The sequence below is a fragment of the Schistocerca serialis genome, chromosome 2 (genome assembly GCF_023864345.2).
Source record: "Schistocerca serialis cubense isolate TAMUIC-IGC-003099 chromosome 2, iqSchSeri2.2, whole genome shotgun sequence".
Classification (NCBI taxonomy): domain Eukaryota; kingdom Metazoa; phylum Arthropoda; class Insecta; order Orthoptera; family Acrididae; genus Schistocerca; species Schistocerca serialis.
The window spans coordinates 38,512,242-38,535,835 of NC_064639.1; the positions used below are offsets into that span (position 1 = coordinate 38,512,242).

Below are 23,594 nucleotides of genomic sequence, written 5' to 3' on the forward strand. Positions count from 1 at the left end.
GGGAGGTGGCAGGGCGTGGTCCGTGCGGACGGCGCGCTGGAGGCGGCGCTGTGGCCGCTGCGGGTGCTGTCGCTGGCGGTCGGGGCGGCGCCGGCCCACCCCCGGGGGCGGCGCTGGCTGCGGGCCGCCTCCCGCGGCTACTGTTCGGCGTTCCTCGCGCTGCTGGCTTGGCAGGCGGGGGCGGCGATCTGCGGGTTTTGGCGCATCATGCGGGGGGCGGCGTGCCAGTCCTTCTTCGCCCCAGCGCTGGTCGGCGCGGTCGCCTGCTCCTGCGGGGGCGTCGCCTGCCTGCTGGCCGCCCTGGTCGGGCGTCGCGACGCCTTCGCGCGCGCCCTCGCCGCCCTCGAGGTGGTTGACCAGCTGCTCGGCGCAGACCGGCCCCGCCTCCACCGCAGCACTCTCTTCTACTCCGCGCTGGCCGCGTCCCTAACGGCGCTGTACCACGGCTCGCTAGCCGTCTACAAGACTCTGTATAAGGGCGATTATGTGCTCTTCAGTCTCGCCAGCGTCGTGGCGACGGTGACTGCTGCGCAGTTTGCGACACTGGTGACGCTGCTACGTCACAGATTTTGCTTACTGAACGAAGCGCTGATAAGCACTTTTGGTGCCAGTTCCGATATCTGGGAAGAACCGAATGAAACGTGGCCGTTCTGTGCCACTAAACGGACGGTGACACAACGACACACGTCCGTAATCGGCCACCATACGCTTCATCGACAATGCCTATATTTCGAAATTATATACAAGGTGCTCACGCACGCGGCTTCTTCGGTGAATGACATGTACGCTGTCTCCATCGTCGCCATTGTTGTCCAGGACTTCCTGTTGATAACTGGACTTGCGTTCTACCTGCTCATTACCGTCTCCTCGGCAGCCGTGCTAGAAGTCGAGACACTGGTCGACCAGTCGTTCATCGTGTTCGCCGTGGCAAGGATCGTCTGCTTGGCCACAGCCTGCGAATCAGCAGTGTCCCAGGCGAAGAGAACCACGCAGCTGGCCGAGGACATCCTTCTGTTCCACAGAGCGAGTGAGTGATTGTCTTCCTGGAATATTCTTAACTTACTATTTGCCAGCGTGTTTCCTGGTGTGACGAAATGGTGCGCTGACAGTTATGACTGGTAACCGACCGTAGCGTGCAGCTAGTCTTCATTTCTACCAACGAATTTATATGCAACTACGTATTTTTCCTCTTTACTACACTTCTACATCTACATCCATACTCCGCAAGCCACCTGACGATGTGTGTCGGAGGGTACTTTGAGTACATCTATCGGCTCTCCCTTCTATTCCAGTCTCGTATTGTTCGTGGAAAGAAGGATTGTCGGTGTGCCTCTGTGTGGGCTCTAATCTCTCTGATTTTATCCTCATGGTCTCTTCGCGAGATATACGTAGGAGGGAGCAATATACTGCTTGACTCCTCGGTGAAGGTATGTTCTCGAAACTTCAACAAAAGCCCGTACCGAGCTACTGAGCGTCTCTCCTGCAAAGTCTTCCGCGGAGTTTATCTATCATCTCCGTAACGATTTCGCGATTACTAAATGATCGTGTAACGAAGCGCGTTGCTTTCCGTTGGATCTTCTCTATCTCTTCTATCAACCCTATCTGGTAAGGATCCCACACCGGTGAGCAGTATTCAAGCAGTGGGCGAACAAGTGTACTGTAACCTACTTCCTTTGTTTTCGGATTGCATTTCCTTAGGATTCTTCCAATGAATCTCAGTCTGGCATCTGCTTTACCGACGATCAACTTTATATGATGATTCCATTTTAAATCACTCCTAATGCCTACTCACAGATAACTTAGGAATTAACTGCTTCCAGTTGCTGACCTGCTATATTGTAGCTAAATGATAAAGGATCTTCCTTTCTATGTATTCGCAGCACATTACACATGTCTACATTGAGATTCAACTGGCATTCCTTGCACCATGCGTCAATTCGATGCAGATCCTCCTGCATTCCAGTACAAGTTTCTATTGTTACAACCTCTCGATATACCACAGTATCATCTTCAAAAAGCCTCAGTGAACTTCCGATGTTATCCACAAGGTCATTTATGTATATTGTGAATAGCAACGGTCCTACGACACTTCCCTGTGGCACACCTGAAATCACTCTTACTTCGGAAGACTTCTCTCCATTGAGAATGGCATGCTGCGTTCTGTTATCTAGAAACTCTTCAATCCAATCACACAATTGGTCTGATAGTCCATATGCTATTACTTTGTTCATTAAACGTCTGTGGGGAACTGTATAGATCGCCTTGAAGAAGTCAAGAAACACGCCATCTACCTGGGAACCCGTGTCTATGGCCCTCTTAGTCTCGTCGACGAATAGCGCGAGCTGGGTTTCACGCGATCGTCTTTTTCGAAACTCATGCTGATTCCTACAGAGTAGATTTCTAGTCTCCAGAAAAGTCATTATACTCGAACATAATACGTGTTCCAAAATTCTACAACAGATCGACATTAGAGCTACAGGTCTATAGTTCTGCACATCTGTTCGACGTCCCTTCTTGAAAATGGAGATGACCTGTGCCCTTTTCCAATCCTTTGGAACGCTATGCTCTTATAGAGACCTACGGTACACCGCTGCAAGAAGGGGGGCAAGTTCCTTCGCGTACTCTGTGTAAAATCGAAATGGTATCCCATCAGGTTCAGCAGACTTTCCTCTTTTGAGCGATTTTAATTGTTTCTCTATCCCTATGTCTTCTATTTCTATATTTACCATTTTGTCACCTGTGCGACAATCTAGAGAGGGAACTACAGTGCAGTCCTCCTCTGTGAAACAGCTTTGTATACTTAATTATTACTCCTACAATATCCTCGTTTAATGCACCGACATCGTCAGCTACCTATGAACCACTTCCACCGTTCCACTATGCCTAATGCCCCATCTTTACAAACTCACATATTTAAAACAGTTTTTTTAACTTTTCTTTGAATTTTACAAATGGTTCAAATGGCTCTGAGCGCTATGGGACTCAACTGCTGTGGTCATAAGTCCCCTAGAACTTAGAACTACTTAAACCTAACTAACCTAAGGACGGCACACAACACCCAGCCATCACGAGGCAGAGAAAATCCCTGACCCCGCCGGGAACCGAACCCGGGAATGAATTTTACAAATTTTAAAAACTTGTGCCTTGATGCTCCAACGAAACTAGTTGCGGAAGTAGCTATTGCTTTTGTGAATAGATACATGTGATAAAGACAAATTCATTCCGCCTACAAAATCTCGACCTCTACCTCCTGTCACCTCCAGTATTGTTGACAATGCAACAGATGCGGTTCGCAGTATGTTCCATTAGGTATGGTTCTATTCTTTTCCATCCCTACGTAGTTATTGTCATACGCTAGTGTCCAAAATTAAAGTAACCAACGGAAATTTTGAAAGTTTGTGTTAATGTTGCCACAAAACAGCGTAAACAGTTGATCGCAAAGTAGAAACGATGTAAAGAATATAGAACGTAAACGACTGCAACATGCATAACGGTAAACGAAGATATTCTTCGTTTTTTCTTACTTAACGTATTTGCACACACATTCCGACAACTGGTTAATGTTGCTCAGTATGATGTGTGACCACCTCTGGCAGCAATACAGGCCTGCCAGCTACGGGGCATGCTGTGGATGATGTCATCAATCTCATGTTGAGGCAATAACGCCCATTCTCCCTGCAGAACTGCTCGCTGTCTTGGAGAGGGGTTGGCGGTTGCCGCCGGCATAGTGCATCACTGCCATGCTCGATGGTATTCAGATCAGGAGAGCGACCAGGCCACGCCATGCGTGCAATACCTTCCGTTTCCAGGAAAACATCGACCACCCGTGCTCTATGAGGTGGAGCATTACCGTCCACCAATACGAAGTCCGGGCCCATAGCACCTCGCACAACCGCAAATGAGGTCCCAAGATCTTGTCACGATATCTGACAGCAGTTAAACTTTTCCGATTCAGCCGTACAGTTTCATGAAGAGGTATTCGAGTTGTCAACATAATCCCCGCCAGCATTATTAGGGATCCACCTAGATATCGGTCTCTTTCCACAATATTTTGGTTCCTGAAATCGTGTACCACGTCAACTCCAGATGCGAATTCACTCTCCAGATCAAATCGGGACTCATACGTGAAGACAACATAGGCCTACTCTTCGACCGTCTAGGTGGCTTGTTGATGACTCTACTCCAGACGTTCCCTTCTGTGAAGACGCCTCAGAGGTAGACATGCAGCATGTCTCCAACAGTAGTCGCCACTCTGCCAAAGCCTCCTGCAGACCGTCTGTCTCGATACAACACGTCCAGTGGATATTGCGAGCTCATATTCCGGTTGCTGTGCAGTACTAAGGCGTTATTGTAGTACCCTTACAGTCAAATATCGGTCCTCTCTTCTGAAGTCACACGTGGTCGGCCCTTCCCTGGTCTTCTGGACGCAGTATCGGTTTCTATAAACTGTCGCCACATGCGAGAAACAACACAATTCACATTAAACCAGAGGGGCCAAATCAGTTTGCAAGTGTCCTGATTCCTTTCTTTCTATGGCTCTCCACCGCAGAGAGTCTGGTAGGAATCTTCTCAGTGCGATACTGCACCATCTGTGATGTGCACATAGTGACTGTGGCGCAACCCACCAAACACTACATCGTTTCATATATGCCATGTCGTCATCGTTGGCATGGTTGTCCGTTGACCAGAATGGCATCTTCCGTGCAGAACACGATCGTCCGGACATCTGGTTGACAGTTGGTATGATTATATCGTGAAATAGACACAGGACGGAGAAATAGCCTTTTCTTGCTTTAATTTTGGACTCCAGTGTATTTCATACATTCTATAATAACTTTTGTGTCCTTTTTCTAACTATTGGCGGTCTGGAGATGACTACAGGAAACTCAAAACACGTTACCGCGTTATATACCCATGTGATTGCATCAAATAAATACAAAGAGTAACATATCTTTCCTAATCTGCAGCCTGTACAGCCAATACGTAGGACCTCAAGTAACATGACAATCTGTTGCATAACTTTTTTTTTTATCTTATGACCTAGGTTTTCATACGCTCTGTAACTTTTCCTAGAAATACTCATTTGGTATAAGTTGTCCCACACTGTATCTGGTCATAGAAATACTAATTATGTTTGGAGTAGATTTCCGGGCTGTCAAATAGAGCAACCCCCTCCAGTATCCAGGGAACCCTTAAGTCCAGCGCGTTATAAAAGCGGACATTTTTATGTTCAAATTACCTACGAACATTAATATACTGTTGCTATGGTGTAAGTATTTCGGAATTAATACTGCCTTATTTAGGTAAGTGCCTAGAGGCTTCTCTCATTACTGTTTTTCGTTTACCAATGACCACGATGTCAAATCTTCATTCAATACTTCCAGCTAGTAGTTCGCAATACCATTACTTTTTCAGGAATTATTCTGGAATATTTGCCGAAAATTATACACATTTTAGATAAACAGAGAATAAGAAAACGACAGTGGTATGTACAGAAATGTCATCCAACCACGTTGTGAAGAGTGTAGAAACTACAGCGACGTACACCTGCCTAAGCGACGGCTATCCTAATCTTCTGCAGTGGAGATTTTGACAGTCAGTCGCTATCAGCGATCGTAGGCCCATTGTGAGACGCTCCGATCTGCCAGTGTAAAAAGTCACATTTTCTGTCGAAGGAGTGGTCTATAAAGATTAAACCCCTTTAGCTTCCACATCCCGTAGCGAGGATAGATGACATTCCTGAAGACAGATTCCTATCCCCATTTCTTTCCCGAGACACTCTACAATTTGTTTGACGCAACCGATTTCTTATACCCCGCATATACACGTACAGTATGTGTCCAAAGGTATCCGCACAACTACTAGGGGACGTCAGCACGGCTTGTGTCCACCCTTCATGTTCATGACAGCTTGAACTCTACTGAGGACCCTTTCAATGAGGTTTCTGCATACCTGTGGAGTAATGGGAGCCCATTCTTCCTCAATATCCGAAACCAGAAGTCGACGTTCTGATTCATCCCAAATTCGTTCCATTCGGTTGATGTCGAGTTACTGGTCAGGCCAGTCCATGTCAGGAATGTTATTGTCCCCAGAGCAATGCCTCGAAGATGCTGCTTTATGACAGAGTGCATTTTCCTGCTGAGGCAGTCATATCCCCGAACTGTTCCTCTACTGCGGACTGTGCACAATGCCGGAAAATGTGTTGACATCCTTTCGTATTCAGCGTTTTATGAAGCACACCACCTCCTCTGTACAGCCGAGTTGTCACTGTACATGACAGAAAGTAACCTTCTCCAGTCGTTCGTCAAAAGCAAACCTTTCAAACAGATTACCACAACGATAGCTTGATTCATCATTCCAAACCCCTCGCTTCCAGTGATCCGCTGTCCAGTGGTGTCACTCTTTACATTACATCAGGGGTCAGTTAGCACCGACTACAGCTGGTCGGCCATTCTATCCCATCCTTTTTAACTCCACACGCACAGTCATTGTGCTAACTGAACTGTTGTTGTCACACTGGAACTCACGAGTCCTCCTTGAGATGAATTCATTCACTTTTTTGCAACGACTGTGCGCAATGCTCGAAAATCCCAGTCCGTCAGTATATGAGGTCTTCCTGGTCTTTGTTTAGCTGTGATTGTCCCTTCGCATTTCCAGTAGACAATTCCATCACGGCCAGTCGACTTAGGGAACTGTCGAAGGATTGAAATGTCCCTCATACATTTGTTGCTCAGGTCATATCCGATGACTGGTCCAGTTTCGACGTCACAGAATGTTCCTGACCGTCCTGTCCTGCTGTTACTGACAATGCTCCCGCGTCCTTTTGCACTAGAGAGCCAAAGGAACTGGTACTCCTTGCTAACATCGAGTAGGGCCCCGCGAGCACACAGAAGTGCCGCAAGACGACGTGGCATGGACTCGGCTATTGTTTGAAGTAGTGCTGGAGGGAAATGACACTATGACACTGTCCACCAATCCGTAAGAGTACGAGGGGCTGGAGATCTCTTCTAAACAGCACGTTGCAAGGCATCAAAGATATGCTCAATAATGCTCATGTCTGGGGAGTTTAGTAGCCAAAATAAGGGATTAAACTCAGACGAGTGTTCCTGGAGCCACCATGTAGCAATCCTGAGCGTGTGGGGTACCGCATTGTCCTGCTGTAATTGCCCAAGTCCATCGGAATGCGCAATTGACCTGGACCTGAATGGATGCAGGTGATCAGACAGGATGCTTACGTACGTGTTACCTGTCAGAGTCGTATCTAGACGTATCAGGGGTCCCTTATCAATTCAACTGCACACGCCCCACACTATTAAAGAGCCCCCACCAGCTTGAACAGTCTCTTGATGACATACAGGGTCCATGGACTCATGAGGTTGTCTCCATACCCGTGCATGTCCGTCCGCTCGATACAATTTGAAACGAGACTCGTCCGACCAGGCAACATGTTTCCAGTGATCAACAGTCCAATTTGGTGTTTATGTGCCCAGGCCAGGCGTAAAGCTTTGTGCCATACAGTCATCGAGGGTTCACGAGTGGCCACTCGGCTCCGAAAGCCCATATCGATTATGTTTCGTTGAATGGTTCGCGCGCTGACACTTTTTGTTGGTACAGCATTGAAATGTACATTAATTTGCGGAAGGGTTGCACTTCTGTGACGTTGAACAATTCTCTTCAGTCGTCGTTGGTCCCTCTCTTGCACGATATTTTTCTGGCCACATCGATGTCGGAGATTTGATGTTGTACCGGATTCCTGATATTCGCTATCCACTCGTGAAATGGTCTTGCGGGAAAATCCCCACTTCATCGCTACCTCCGAAATGCTGTGTACCATCGCTCGTGCACCTACTGTAACACCACGTCCAAACTCACGTAAATCTTGATAACCTGCCATTGTAGCAACAGTAACCGATCTAACAACTGCGCCAGACATTTGTTGTCTTATATAGGCGTTGCCGACCGCAGCAACGTATTCTGCATGTTTACATATCTGTACTTGAATACGCAGGCCTGTGGCAGTTTCTTAGGCGCTTCAGTGTAGCTTGGCTGCTGGCGGAACTGCATTCAGCGACCAACTGCAACTTACTGTGGAGCTGAAAATATTATTCGAAATAGAGCAAGGCGGTAAAAAGTGTGTGCATTACTTGTAGCAAAAGCGTACACAAAAGAAAAGTTTAATATGGCGTATAGATAAATACTAATACAGGGTACTGACGAAAGTATGGAAACACCTCATGCTTGACGTAAATGCAGATGGTGCAGATGGTAGCCAAACCTGCAGGCTGCGCTTTTGTATCTGACCACGAACGACCCCTGTGTAATGTTCTCAATACACTGTAAGTGTCAATCACGCTTACAGCAGTGTTGTATAGTTGTGAGTGAATTTTGTCCTAGCTAAGTGAAATCGAAGGTAGGGAAATTGTTGTAGCTCGTGTGGCGGGTGATCCTGGAAGAATGATAGCCGTAGTGTTTTGTGTTTCAAGAGGAACGTATCGAAGATTTATAATGCATGCAAGGAAAGCGGGAAAACACCACTCGCTAAGTCACAATGCGCACCGAGGTGTGTGTTGAGTGATCGTGACGGACAGTTATTGAAGAAGACTGTGGTGAAAACTACGAGAACAGCAGTTGCAAAAGTTACTGCAGAAGTGAATGTCGCACTCACGAATCCTGTCAGCACCAAACAACATGAACGGAGCGCCATAACCTAGGAATTACGTGGCGAGCTGGTATTCCAAATGTACTCACCAGTGATGCCAATACCCGTAATAGACAAACTTGGCGCCGAAGCCGTAAAACCTGAACGATGGAGCAGTGGAAGAAAGTCATTTGGTCGGATGAGTCTTGTTTCACAGTGTTTCCAACTTACGACCGAATTTACGCCACAATAGCGAAACATTGGGTTCTTCGGTGATGATCGTGGTATTCCATGGGTTTCATGATTACTCGGCGAAGTCGCGTTACTGCCAGGGAGTATGTGACCAATAAGGCTGCTCACGTCCATACCATGTACAATGTTTGCTCCCCAATTGTGATGCTCTATTACAAGACATGAGGGCCCCTGTTCACACAGCTCGCATCGCCTTATTTCGTGAGCACGAGGATAAATTTCCGCGTTTCCCCTGGTAACCATAGTTACCATATCTCAGTGTTGTTGAGCCTTTCTGGTTTACTTTGGGGAGAAGCTAGGGTGATCGCTATTCACCTTCATCATTGTTACTTATACTTGCCGCTAATTTCCTGGAAGAATGGTATAAGATTTCATTGAAATCATACAGGGCCTATGTGTGTCCATTCAGACAGGACTGAAAGCTGTTTTGAATGCCAATAGTTTTTCTGTGCTGCATTAGACATGGCAGTGCCTCGTGTTTTTGAAGTTTCCGTATTTTTGTCCACCCCCTGTACTTTTGCGAAGTCGATGTGACATAAATACTTTGATTACATGATAGGCAGTGAAAAATTAACCACTGAAAACCGTCTCAAACGTTATACAGAAGCCGTCAAATTCGTAACTTTACTACACAGTCTCATAACCCGCCCATTAATAGTTATGAGAGAGAGGGATTGATTTTCACAAAGGCTCGCGGCCGTAAGAAGCACGGATGTATATCTTTATTCACACGGACCAATGTTTCCGAGCCTACCACAAAGGAATTCCTTGTTGCTATACAGTCTAAATAAGCAGGTAACGTGAGAAATTAACTCGGAAATAAATAAAAAGTAGCAGATCCTGGAAGAAACGTTAAGTGAACCATTCGTGGAGACGTGGTTTATCTCAAGAGCGTATGGCAATCTCATGCAAATAAGTGTCGGAGCATAATGAAACGGCGTATCTGCGTCCGTTCTAAGCCAAACCTAAATTCACAGTCATGTCACTTCCGGCAGTCAGTGCCCTCGCTAACTGAAATTCGTGATAAGCGCCCGATTGGCTCTCTCAGGTCAGAGTCCTTGAGCTCCTCCAGGCGTACCACATATGGCTACATGTGTATACAGGGTTATTACAAATGATTGAAGCGATTTCACAGCTCTACAATAACTTTATTATTTGAGATATTTTCACAATGCTTTGCACACACATACAAAAACTCAAAAAGGTTTTTTAGGCATTCACAAATGTTCGATATGTGCCCCTTTAGTGATTCGGCAGACATCAAGCCGATAATCAAGTTCCTCCCACACTCGGCGCAGCATGTCCCCATCAATGAGTTCGAAAGCATCGTTAACGCGAGCTCGCAGTTCTGGCACGTTTCTTGGTAGAGGAGGTTTAAACACTGAATCTTTCACATAACCCCACAGAAAGAAATCGCATGGGCTTAAGTCGGGAGAGCGTGGAGGCCATGACATGAATTGCTGATCATGATCTCCACCACGACCGATCCATCGGTTTTCCAGTCTCCTGTTTAAGAAATGCCGAACATCATGGTGGAAGTGCGGTGGAGCACCATCCTGTTGAAAGATGAAGTCGGCGCTGTCGGTCTCCAGTTGTGGCATGAGCCAATTTTCCAGCATGTCCAGATACACGTGTCCTGTAACGTTTTTTTTGCAGAAGAAAAAGGGGCCGTAAACTTTAAACCGTGAGATTGCACAAAACACGTTAACTTTTGGTGAATTGCGAATTAGCTGCACGAATGCGTGAGGATTCTATACCGCACAGATTCGCACATTGTGTCTGTTCACTTCACCATTAAGAAAAAATGTTGCTTCATGACTGAAAACAAGTTTCGCACTGAACGCATCCTCTTCCATGAGCTGTTGCAACCGCGCCGAAAATTCAAAGCGTTTGACTTTGTCATCGGGTGTCAGGGCTTGTAGCAATTGTAAACGGTAAAGCTTCTGCTTTAGCCTTTTCCGTAAGATTTTCCAAACCGTCGGCTGTGGTACGTTTAGCTCCCTGCTTGCTTTGTTCGTCGACATCCGCAGGCTACGCGTGAAACTTGCCCGCACGCGTTCAACCGTTTCTTCGCTCACTGCAGGCCGACCCGTTGAACTCCCCTTACAGAGGCATCCAGAATCTTTAAACTGCGCATACCATCGCTGAATGGAGTTAGCAGTTGGTGGATCTTTGTTGAACTTCGTCCTGAAGTGTCGTTGCACTGTTATGACTGACTGATGTGAGTGCATTTCAAGCACGACATACGCTTTCTCGGCTCCTGTCGCCATTTTGTCTCACTGCGCTCTCGAGCGCTCTGGCGGCTTCAGCCGAACAAAACTTTATCAGTTTTTCTACGTATCTGTAGTGTGTCGTGACCATATGTCAATGAATGGAGCTACAGTGAATTTATGAAATCGCTTCAATCATTTGTAATAGCCCTGTATATACGGCAGTGAGCTAAGCAGTGTAGCCTGTTATAAGTGCTACACTTTGGAAGAAAACAGAAGGCCGGCGAGTGGGGCGGTAGTGCAGTAATGAAACAAGTCGACCCAGGTCGCTGAGGTGTTTCATTCTTGATCCTACTCTGGATCACTGCTGCCCCTTTGTGTGTGCTTTGGTGAATGTTCAGCGAACGCTTGTTTTTGAAATGTTCTCATTTATGTTCATAACTTTTGATTCTGTCCTTTTTGGACCAATGTTCCCTAACTGAAATTTGATATTTGTCTTTTACATCGTAGCACAAAATTTGTTTTATCAAATTACACAATCGGTTGTGACAGGGATTCTCAGTAAATTTTCCTGATGGTATTGCTGGCACACGAGGGTTGCCCTGGAAGTAATCCGCCGCAGTTTTTTCTTCAACAGTTCTAAATTGAACATAATGGGAATTACACACACGAAAGAACGGTGTTTTATCTACACACCCTATTTTTCCACGTAATCTCCATCCCGTTCTATGGCCTTCCTTCAGCGCGAAACAAGGGCGTGTACGCCCCGTCGGTACCAGTCCTTACCCTGGTGTCGGAGCCTGTGCTTCACTGTGGGAATCACCTCCTCATCGTCCTCAAAATGTCTTCCACGAATGGCGTCCTTTAATGGCGAATGACAACGTCACATCGTAGCAACATGTCAGGTGTGACAGCCGTGGGTGGTCTCCCTGACCGCTGCAAATCGTGGAGCTCCGCCGAACCGCCTTGTGATGACCTCACCCTCGATGACTGGCGACCAACTGTACTTCTGTTGACAGCAGATGCTCCATAGACTTTGCACAAGCGTTTGCGAATATTCCCCACAGTTTCTTTCTCTAGAGTGAGAACTTCAATGACGGCATGTTGCCTGTAACTTACATTACCTACTGACGCAATTTTGAAACTGTCCTGCAGCTACGCTATCTGCCGGAAGTGACAGAAACTTGTCGCGCTCACTCAGGCGACTTCAAATAATACATACGTTAAGTTTCGCATTTTTAGCATTGTTTTCGGCAGAAAAAAAATGCGGTGAATTATTTTGTGGGCAACCCTCGTACAGTCCGTGCACCAGACATCTGAAGGTTCAGTGTTAATTCGGTATTTCAGTCCAGTAATGTCGAGAGGTAAGAATAGATGAATTATACATTGCCTTACAAGACGTGAATGGGCGGTACCTTCATACACGTTCACATCATCGGCAGATGTAAAAATAACTGGAGTAGCAATTATCTGTGACAGGTAGAATGATAGTACCTTTATCTTGTACCCTTAAAAGGGGCAGTAGCGATTATAAGGAACGAGAAGAGCGTCAGACGTTGACTTATCCCTGCGAAGGATATGAAAATGCTGTGTACCTGTGTGAAACAGTGTTATGAACACCCGTCAGTTCGAAATGGGGCTCTTTCTGAGTCTGTATTTGCCCGCCTAGTCAAATTCTGCAGTATCCAGATTTGTGGTGTATTCCTATGTAATTGCGGCCCGATATTGGATCTCATAGGTACGGGAGAGCAGTCAATACTCGTTGGTAAGGTTTCAGTCAACCAGCCGATCACACCAAGACTGCTTTACATGTTGTTATATAGCACATTGTAACCCCTTCGCATTTGTGCCACCCATCCCAGAACAAGTAACAGCTTTTGTGCAACATTGTGTGTCATTGAGCATCAGTGGTCGGAGACTAGCAGCAGTCGGAATAGGGAATTACTGTCAATTGCGTTGGCTGTCGTTTGTACCACAACGAAAACTGGTGCGTTTCGAGTGGTGCCACGACCGTAAAGGTCGGACTGCTGTTGCCTGACGTCGCATTGTGTTCAGCGACGAATCGCGCTTCTGCACGACCCCATATGTCCATCGTCGGTGAGCATGGCGGTGATCAGAGGAGGGATCTAATTCGTGAAATCTTTTACAGAAGGCACAGTGCTGTTACTCCTTGCATCAAGGTGCGGGCCGCCATCGGGTGTGACTTCAGGTTACAGCTGGTAGCCATGTATTAGCTCTTACGTGACAGTATCGTGATGCTAGTTTTCAAGTCAACAATGCTCGTTCACGAATGGCACGTCTCTCCATGAAATATCTGCGTGATGTAGAGATACTCTCGTGGCCAACAAGATGGCAAGATCTGCGCTCGATAGAACATGCGTGCAGTAGTCAACTCCGTCCCCAAGATGACAAGGACCAGTTACGACAGACAATAGCCGTGTCCCAGGTTGCCTCAGGAGAGGATACGCCGATTTTCTGACACCCCTCCCCAACGAATCAATTCATGTATCCAGACCATAGTAGTTGCAAAGTTGTACTGTGCACATACTGCCATGTTCATTGTAAATTTCACAGAATTTCGTAACCAGAGAATTAACACTACGTACCCTCTCTAACTGTGAAGTTTTATTCGGTTTCTACCTCCCCTTCTGGGTCCTTCGTGTATTTTTTTCTGATTAGCACAACAGGAGCATTTTATAATTTGAATTCGATTACCAGAGATCATTTATGAGTCATATGGCAGCCGAGTGTGTAGTGATTATTTTATTCAGTCTGTACGGGAACTGGTGCCACCGAAACAAGCGGTATGTGACGTTTAAGTCACGCTTTACGCAGAGTCGAATGAAGTTCCCCGAAGCTCGCCTCTCTAACGGATGTAACAACAGGACAGAAATCCCCAGTCATTCTATTACATTGCATAATTTCGCTCTTATAGATCAGCACATATAGGGGCAGAAGGTACCAGAGTTCCATCACAAAAACGTTGCTAGCTGTATCTCGGCAATTAAAGAACTGCGACCATTCACTATTCGTGCAGGTGAAAATTGATTATACTTACCTATTTATAATGAGTGAAAAATTGTTTGAGATCGTAGCTGTCGGCTAGCCAACTACATACATTACTTCTGTGGCAAAGAAGAGAGAGAGAGAGAGATCTGAATCAAGAATAAAAGGAATGTCTGCGCCCGAGAAGCAAGTAACACGCCGTACAGTACCTACTGGTTATCTAAAGGGAGTGATACTCCTACAGCTACCAAGACTGATGCTTGTCGCTGAAGATAAAGGACCCTGAGGACATGTTTTGGGGCTCCTGCAATACGGAAAAGCGCACACGCACGCCACTAACGCAAAGCAAAAGTTGTCAAGAAACTTGGTTAAGAGGACGAAGCACATATCGCATTTTCTGCAGATCGGGCGCTCTGAGACATCTAACTCTACGTTCAGCAGACAACAATTTTTAGGAGAAGCTATTTTATAACAAAAACGCTTGCGTCATCATTTTGTTCGTGAATCGTTATTTCACCGTCTTCGCAGCACACACGTCAGGAGGAGGGGGCTGTCAGCGGTAACACTTGCTTTCCAGCCAGCAAGATTTAAAATATAAATAAGTGCCGGAATGGGTTTTCCACTTAGCAATGGAGTGTGCATTGCTTTGAAATTTTCTGGCACACGTGATATGTGCGGCAGACTCTGAGATGCCTGCAAAAGGCAAGTTTACATGTTCGAGTGCCAGTCCAAAAGGAAGTTTAAAGATAAAAATGCTAAAATACGTATGACTTACTACTCAAACTTTTGAGACCTCTTTTGCTTTTCTGTTGAGAGACAAAAGTAGATTTTTTCATGGTTACGTAGCGGAAGTCCGCTTCTGTGGCTGAGTGTTGAGCATGGCTGGCTGCCATGCGGGGGACCTGGGATCGATCCCCAGTACTGCCAGGGAATTTTCCTCGTGGGAGGACTGGCACACTGTGCACTCGGCCTCCTGATGCCAATTGAGGAGCTGCCTGAGAACAAGCTGTTCCAAGGTCAAGAAACCCGACAAAGACCGGGAGAGCGAAGTGAAGACCACGTGCGTATCCAGGGACATTATTGGCAGAGGACGACACGGCGGTCGGTCGATTGCCAGTCTAGAGCCTAAAAGCGGAACTTTACACAAATAAAGTTTCCATTGCTGTTCGATATTTATAGTGCTGGTACACGACTTGAGACGTGACAGGGGTTTGTTAGGGAGTAGGGATCGATGAAAAAAGGGGTATTTGTTGATTTGAGAAAGGCACAAGAAACCTAGTGGCAGAAGATTTTGTGGGAAAGTGGGAAGTGCATCCTGAAGCCAGCTGATGGAAAAGGAAGAAGAAGCAAGGGGAGAATTGAGAAGAAAATTTATATTGTGTTGGAGCTAGAGCGATGCATAGATCTCTGAACGGATTTCGTGATCAGATATGGCGACATCTACATCTGCATCTACACACATGTTCGGTAATATACCGTATGGTGCGTGGTGGAGGGTACCCTGTACCACTGCTACTCATATCCTTCTCTGTTCCACTCTAAAATAGAGCGAGGGAAAAACGACTGTCTGTATGCCACCTTACGAACCCTAATCTCTCTAATCTTAAGTTCATGGTCCTTACGCGAAACGTACGTTGACGGGAGTTGAATCATTCAGCAGTCAGCTTCAAATCCTGGTCTTCTAAATTTTCCCAGCAATGTTCCTCGAAAATAATGTCGCCTTCCCTCCAAAGATTCCCATTTGAGTTCCCCAAGAGTTTCCGTAATACTTGCGTTTTGTTCGCACCCACTGGCAACAAATCTAGCAGCCCGCCTCTGAACTGCTTCGATGTCCTCCTTAATCCAACCTGCTGCGAATTTCAAACACCCGAACAGTACTCAACAATGGGTTGTACTAGTGTCCTCTACAGATTAATCAAACTTTCCTGTAATTCTCCCAATAAACCGGAAGTCGACCGTTCACCTTCCCTACTATAATCATTACACGCTCGTTCCACTTCATGTTGCTTTGTAACGTTACGCCTACTTGTTTCATCTACGTAACTGTGTCAAGGACCACACTACTAATACTGCATTCGACAATTTTGGATTGTTTTTCCTGCTTATACGCATTAATAACTTCAACAGCTGCCATTCATCACACCAACTAGAAATTTTCTCTAAGTCATCTCCGACAGTGGCTCAGCGGCGACGCTTTCCCATAGACCACAGCAGAATCTGCAAACAGCCGGAGACTGCTGCCTGCCCTGTGCACTGTGTCCTTTATGTGTTTAGGAAATAACAGGAGTCCTGTCACGCTGCACTGGGGCATTCCTGACGATACCCTTGTCTCAGATGAACACTCTTTATCGAGGACAACACATTGGATACTTAAGATGTCTCCGAGCCACTCACATACCTGGGAGCCTTTTCCATATGCTTGTACCTTCGTTAACAATCTGCAGTGTGGCTCCGTGTCAAACGCTTTACGGAAATCCAGGACTATAGAGTCCACCTGTTGCCCTTCATCCATGTTTTGCAGGGCCTCATTGAGAGAAAAGGGCAGTCAGAGCTTCATAGGACCTTCCTTTCTAAAACGGTGCTGATTTGTGGAGAGAAGCTTTTCCCTCTCAGGAAAATTTATTAAATTCGAACTGGGAATATATTCAAATATTTTGCACCGAACCGATGTTAAAGACATTAGTATGTAATTTTGCGGGTCCGTTCTCCATTAAATTAAGCGATTTTTTAAAGAATTTAACAGCTTTTATATACTTAAAATAATTTTAAAAGGAGGTGTAATGAATATAGATGACGTTGGTAGCACTGCTGAGAAACATTTGTTGGCAAAAAAGGTCGATTCTATTTTTGTGTTAACAGATGGTGTTTTGTTTACTGTCAACTTAAGCTCACTTTTCCGTTTCCTGTACATGTGCTCAGCACAATGTCTAATTGTACTTGTAAAAATTCTTCTGACAGGTTTTGTTATATTTGTGGTGATTTTGTGATTAAAAAACATCAAAGAAACGTTAGAGACTTTGTGAAAAAGGTTTATCTATCATACCTTGGATCTAAACTTGGTGATCAAGATAAATCTTGGGCGCTGCATAAGGTATGTTATGTATGTGATGAAGATCTGAGAAAATTGTCGAAAAAGGAGAAAAAAGCTTTTAGATTTCCTGTTCCTATGATACAGAGGGAGCCAAGAAATCATTCCAATTATTGCTACTTTTGCAGTGTTGATATTGCTTGTCATAGTTCGAAAAACAAGAAGGCAATAACTTCCGTCTGCCATTCAACCAGTAGGGCATGGTGTAGATTTGCCGGTTCATGAACCTCCAAATGATTTAAATTCTTTTCCAACACAAGTATTTTCTGATGTACAATCTGATTTAGATGAACCAGATGACGATGAATTCCATTGTAATACAGAAAGTCTAGAGCCAAGATTGTTTACTCAGACCGAACTTAACGATTTGGTTAGGTATCTGGGTTTAACGAAAGAAAAAGCTGAATTGGTTGGCTCTAGATTAAAAAAAAGAACTTATTGGCAGTTGGAACCAGCATATAAATGTATGGAGAGAGAGAGAGAGAGCAGCAGTTTTCCAAGATTTTTCAAGAAGAAGATGATTTAGTGTACTGCTCAGACATTCCCAGTCTGATGAATGAGTTTGGTATTGAATACAAAACGGAAGACTGGAGGCTCTTTATTGATTCATCCAAAACTAGTTTAACGGGTGTTTTATTACACAATGGTAATAAGTATGCATCTATACCTGTTGGACATTCTGTACATATGAAATAAAGCTATGAAAACGCAGAAATAGTGCTAAATAAAATAGGCTATTCTGCTCATGGTTGGATGATATGTGGTGATCTAAAGGTAACATGCATGATCATTGATCAGCAAGGTGGCGTTACTAAATTTCCAATTTTCTTGTGTGAATAGAACAGTAGGGCTATGGATCAACACTGGTGCAGAAAGAACAGGCCTGTGAGGGAGTCATTAAAAATTGGTGAGAAGAACATTCAACGCAAAAACCTTGTATATCCAAAAACGTACTCCTGCCACCTCTACATATAAGGTTAGGCCTAATGAAACAGTTTGTAAAGGCTTTGCCTACAGACGGACCATGTTATAAGTATCTCTGCCAAACGTTTCCTCATCTTTCAGAAGCTAAACTAAAAGAAGGCGTCTTTGTCGTATCTGACATTAGAAAATTGATGTTTGATGTTAACATTGAATCCACAATGACCTTAAATGAGAAAGAAGCATGGGTGTCATTCAATCAAGTCGTTACGAAGTTCTTAGGACCCGAAAAAGACCCGTAATATGTTTCTATTATAGCTACAATGTTAGAGATTTAGGATGTTTAATCAGCCTGAAAGTTCACTTTTTGAACAGTTATCTTGATTACTTCCCAGACAATATGGGAGATGTTAGTGAGGAGCAAGGAGAGTGTTTTCACCAAGAAATTAAAGTGATGGAAAAACGCTACCAAGGCCGCTGGAACACCAACATGATGGGGGACTACCGTTGGTCACTTCAGCGAGAAGTTAAGCAAGCGACTCATCATAGAAAAAGCTACACAAGAAGCTGCAAAGAAATAAAGAGAAAGAAAATACAAACCATTTCCAGCTGACAAGTGAAATCTCCATTAACACATATCATTGTTTTAAGTAGCTTACTGTAAATACAAATCATGCTTATGTTGTAACAAGGGGTTTCATTGATTTCCCCGTTTACTGTATAGCATAGGATTTTTGTACTATATAATAAAAAGCATACTGCTTGAAAATTATGGGTCATACAAAAAAACTAAGGCTAGATTTGGATTCCGCTAGTAAAAGTCTATAAATGTTAGGTATCATAGGAAAAAAATTTTTCAAAAAAATTTTTCATTTCTATGATTGAACTAGATGATATGAAATCGTCATAGCTTCAGAACGGGTCGCGTTAGGATATTCAAACTGCACGGTAGGCGGCGAGGCATGATGAGAATTTCACTGAAGAGCCGAAGAAACTGGTACTCCTGCCTAATATCGTGTAGGGCCCCCGCGAGCACGCAGAAGTGCCGCAACACGAGGTGGCATGGACTCGACTAACGTCTGAAGTAGTTCTGGAGGGAACTGACACAATGAATCCTGCAAGGCTGTCCATAAATCCGTAAGAGTACGAGGAGGTGGAGATCTCTTCTGAACAGCACGTTGCAAGGCCAGCGGAACTGTTTAATCTCAAAAGAGTGCCCTGGAGCCTCTCTGTAGGAATTGTGAACTTGTGGCGTGTCGCTTTGTCCTGCTGAAATTGCCCAAGTCCGCCGGAATGCACAATGGACATGAATGGATGCAGGTGACCAGACAGGATGGTTAGCATGTGTCACCTGTCACAGACGTCAGGGTTCCCTTACCACTACAACTGCACGCGCCCCTCACCATTACGAAGTCTCCACCAGCTTGAACAGTCCCCTGTTGTCTCCATATCCGTACACGTCTATCCGCTCGATACAATTTAAAACGAGATTCGTTCGACCAGACAACATGTTTCCAGACATCAACATTCCAATGTCGGTGTTGCCGGACCCAGGCGAAGCGTAAAGCTTCAAAAATGGTTCAAATGGCTCTGAGCACTATGGGACTCAACTGCTGAGGTCATTAGTCCCCTAGAACTTAGAACTACTTAAACCTAACTAACCTAAGAACATCACAAACATCCATGCCCGAGGCAGGATTCGAACCTGCGACCGTAGCGGTCTTGCGGTTCCAGACTGCAGCGCCTTTAACCGCACGGCCACTTCGGCCGGCTGCGTAAAGCTTCGTGTCCTGCAGTCACCAAGGGTGCAGTAGTGGGTGTTAGGCTCTGAAAGCCCATATCGAAGATGTTTCGTTGAGTGGTTCGCAAGCTGACACTTGTTGATGTCCCAGCACTGAAATCTCCATCAATTTGCGGAAGAATTGCATTTCTGTCACGTTGGTACCATTCCTACAGCACGTTTTCCACCCGCAGTGATGTCGCAGACTTGATGTTTTACCGGATTCGTGATATTCCCGGTACACGCTGCCTCGGAGATGCTGTATCCCATCGTTCGTGTGCCGACTACAACATCACGATCAAACTCACTTAAATCTTGATGGCCTGCCATTGTAGCAGCAGTAAACGATCAAACAACTGTGCCAGACACTTGCCTTAAATAGCCGTTGCCGGCCAAATCGCCGTCTTCTGGCTGTTTACATATCTCTGTATTTGAATACGCGTGTCTATGCCAGGTTTTTTCGCGCTTCAGCGTAATTTACGTTTTTCTTCTTATATAGTTCGACAATCGCCACCCTGTGGTTACCGCTGTTTATTGTTGACCTGCAGACGGCAGCGAGGAGCGCGTGCGCGAGCTGCGCAACCTGGCGCGGCTGTCGCGGCGGCAGCCGGCGGCCTTCAGCGGCGGCCCGCTCTTCTCCCTGGACGGCCGCCTGCTGACCGCGCTGGCCGGCACCGTCGTCACCTACACCATCATCCTGGTGCAGTTCCTCGCCTCGGAGGCCGTGCAGGGCTGCCACCGCTAGGCGGCAGCCAGTGAAACTCAACTGACCATTTACAGACGTTACCGTGTCGAATCCCTTTCTCTGTTTATTTGGCCAGCGTTCATTGAACCATTCTGCCAACAACTCACTACAAACACAGCAACATATAGACTGACAAAAGACAATTAAAATTGCAAAAATAAAAACATTAGTTAAGATTATTTTACAATTCCACATAAATACGATAAAATCTTTGACATATCACTTGTACCGGGTGGTTATATGACGGTCACTCAAAAAAAAAAAAAAAAAAAAAAAAAAAAAAAAAAAAAAAAAAAATTAAATGCATCTTTCATTCTACTTGTTTGAAAGTTCTACAGTGTGTAGATACATCCTTTAGCAACAATATATTCATTTCTCCACATAATTTCCATCCCTCTCAACTCCCTTGCGCCATCTTGCAACCAGCGCCTGTATGCCCGCACGGTAAAATTCTGGACCCACCTGTTGGAACCACTGTTTGGCAGCGTGCACAAGGCAGTCATGATCTTCAAACCTTGTTCCACGAAGAGTGTCTTTCAGTTTCCCAAAGAAATGATAGTCACATGGAGCCATGTCAGGAATGTAAGGCGGGTGTTTCAGTGTTGTCCATCCGAGTTTTGTGATCGCTTCCATGGCATTTTGACTGACATGTGGCCGTGCGTTGTCGTGCAACAGCAAAACATCCTGCTTTTGCCGATGTGGTCGAACACGACTCAGTCGAGCTTGAAGTTTCTTCAGTGTCGTCACATATGCATCCGTATTTATGGTGGTTTCACTTGGCATGATCTCCACAAACAAGGGTCCTTCAGAATCGAAAAACACCGTAGCACTTTTCCAGCAGAAGGTGTGGTTTTGAATATTTTTTTCTTGGGTGAATTTGTATGATGCCACTACATTGATTGCCTCTTCGTCTCTGGTCAAGAATGATGGAGCCATGTTTCATCACCTGTCACAATTCTTCCAAGAAATTCATCTCCATCTTTCTTGTACTGTTCCAAAAGTTCGCAGCATATCGTTTTTCTTGTTTCTTTGTGTGCCATGTAAACATCCTGGGAACCCACCTGACACAAACATTTTTTAACGCCAACACTTTCAGTATTCTGCCAACACTTGCTTCCCCTATCCCAAAGTAGAGTGACAATTCGTTCACTGTTATGCGTCTGTCAGCAGTCACCAATTCGTTAAATCTCTGCACATTGTCTGGAGTGTGTGCAGTACGAGGCCTGCCGCTGCGGGGACAATCGTCAATTTTGCCGTGCCCGCTTTCATCACGTGTGGTGTGCGTACAGTAAGACCTTCGGTACTTTTTTTTTTTAAGAGGTGGAGCCCCTCCACGCCCACACCGTCATGATGGCCAACACAAAAGGGTCTACTGCCATCTCTGCATAAGGGTTAGTATTCAGTAATGTGAGGTGTCGCAGGATGTCGGTACTGCGATGTTTGCGTACGTCTGGCTAAGATTAGCCATTTATACGAGCTCATCTGGAGACAGATTGGGTCGAAAATCGAACGAAGGATAGCGGTTTCTAAGGGCAGAGGGAAAAAAGTGCCAACGCAAGCGCCAAGGGAAAAAAACCTCTGCGATAGTTAGGTCAGGTAGTAAGAGCAGTAGCGGATGTCTTGCTGACTACGATATGTCATGCAAGGATAGGTTATGTTAAAAAGCGTGTATCATGCAATCGGATACCGTGTCATGCCAAGTTTCGTCATAAGAGATCAGTCCTAGACGGTGCTGCAGCACTGAGTGAGCCCCTGCCGCGTTGTCAGTGGTGACATGCCGCGGTCTAGGGCCCAGGTCGTCCATCGGCTTCTGGCGGGCGTGCGTCGTAGCCAAGTGCTCGGAGACGAGTGACCGCGTAGCGGCACCACTTCTCGCTCGTCGGCCGTGCGGAGAGGCTGAGTGAGGGCCGTGGCTGCGTCTTCCCCGTGTTGTGGATGACGTAGCCCAGGTCCTTGAGCGTCCTCATCGCCGTGATTGTCCACTCTTCGGAGCCGAGCTGCTCGGAGCCGATGGGCTTCGGTGTCGGTGCGGCGCGTTCCGTCTTCTTCCTCCTCGGAGTGTCCGCCGCGGTGTGTCCTGCCGCCGGCTGCTGCGTCGGGGGAGCGGCGGCTGACGTCTCTTCTCTGCCTGCTGCGTCTGCCCGGATGTCTCGGGCCATCTGCGAGCGCAGCTGCCGCAGCAGGTGGCATGCCTCCGTCGTCTCTGCGGTCAGGGTGGCCTCGAAGGCCGGCCTGTCCTCTTCCGTGGCGGCTTTGAAGGCCGCAATCGCCTCCTCCGCCGCGGCCGCCGGCATGGCACGCATCTCCTGCACTCGCGGCGCCCGCTCGGTCGCCGTCGGCGGCCGGTCCACCGCCCCACTCTCACTGGTGCGATACTCCGGCCACCTGTTGGCAGTGGGAGCAGTCTTCTCGCCTTCCGGCTCAGTCTTCTTACGGCGGCGCTTGCGGCGCCCTCGTCGTCGTCCCTCAGGTTGTGCCTTCTCGCCGGCGCAGCCACCACCGGTAAAAGCCGGGCAGCCACGCCAGTTGGCCACGTGTGAGCCGCCGCAGCGAGCACAGGTGGGCGCTGCTTCTCTTCTTCTGTCACAGTCGCGGGTGTCGTGCGCGCCAGCATCGTGGTGAGTTGCGGCAGTATTTGGCCACGTGCCCCTCGGCATGGCACCTGAAGCACTGTGGCTTAGGGTTCGTGCCCGGGGGGGAGAGCTTCTGCTGTCACAGGGAAGCCTAGGAGCTTCCTTAACCCGAAGATGTCGCCGCTGTCCGTCGCAGTACCCACTGCGACGATGAACAACTGCGGCCTCTGCCTGTTCGTCCGGCTGTCCAGCTTGATAGTTGCACCCCGGAATCCTGCTTGTGTCAGCCCTTGCTGGACTGTCTCCTCGTCGATAATCCGAGGCAGCCCCCTGATCAGGGCCTCGGATTGCTTCTCGCGCTGCCTTGGCGCCGTCGTCTTC

The 23,594-nt window shown here is 46.5% G+C and overlaps 1 protein-coding gene across 1 annotated transcript; it reads left to right on the forward strand.

Annotated features, from left to right (window-relative positions):
- Positions 1–207: 207 nt before the first annotated feature.
- On the forward strand, positions 208–20,640 carry LOC126455424 (uncharacterized). The gene is made up of 2 exons (XM_050091174.1): positions 208–1,027; positions 20,444–20,640. Exons 1-2 carry the CDS (start codon positions 208–210, stop codon positions 20,638–20,640), a joined length of 1,017 nt encoding a protein of 338 aa, XP_049947131.1.
- Positions 20,641–23,594: the final 2,954 nt, after the last annotated feature.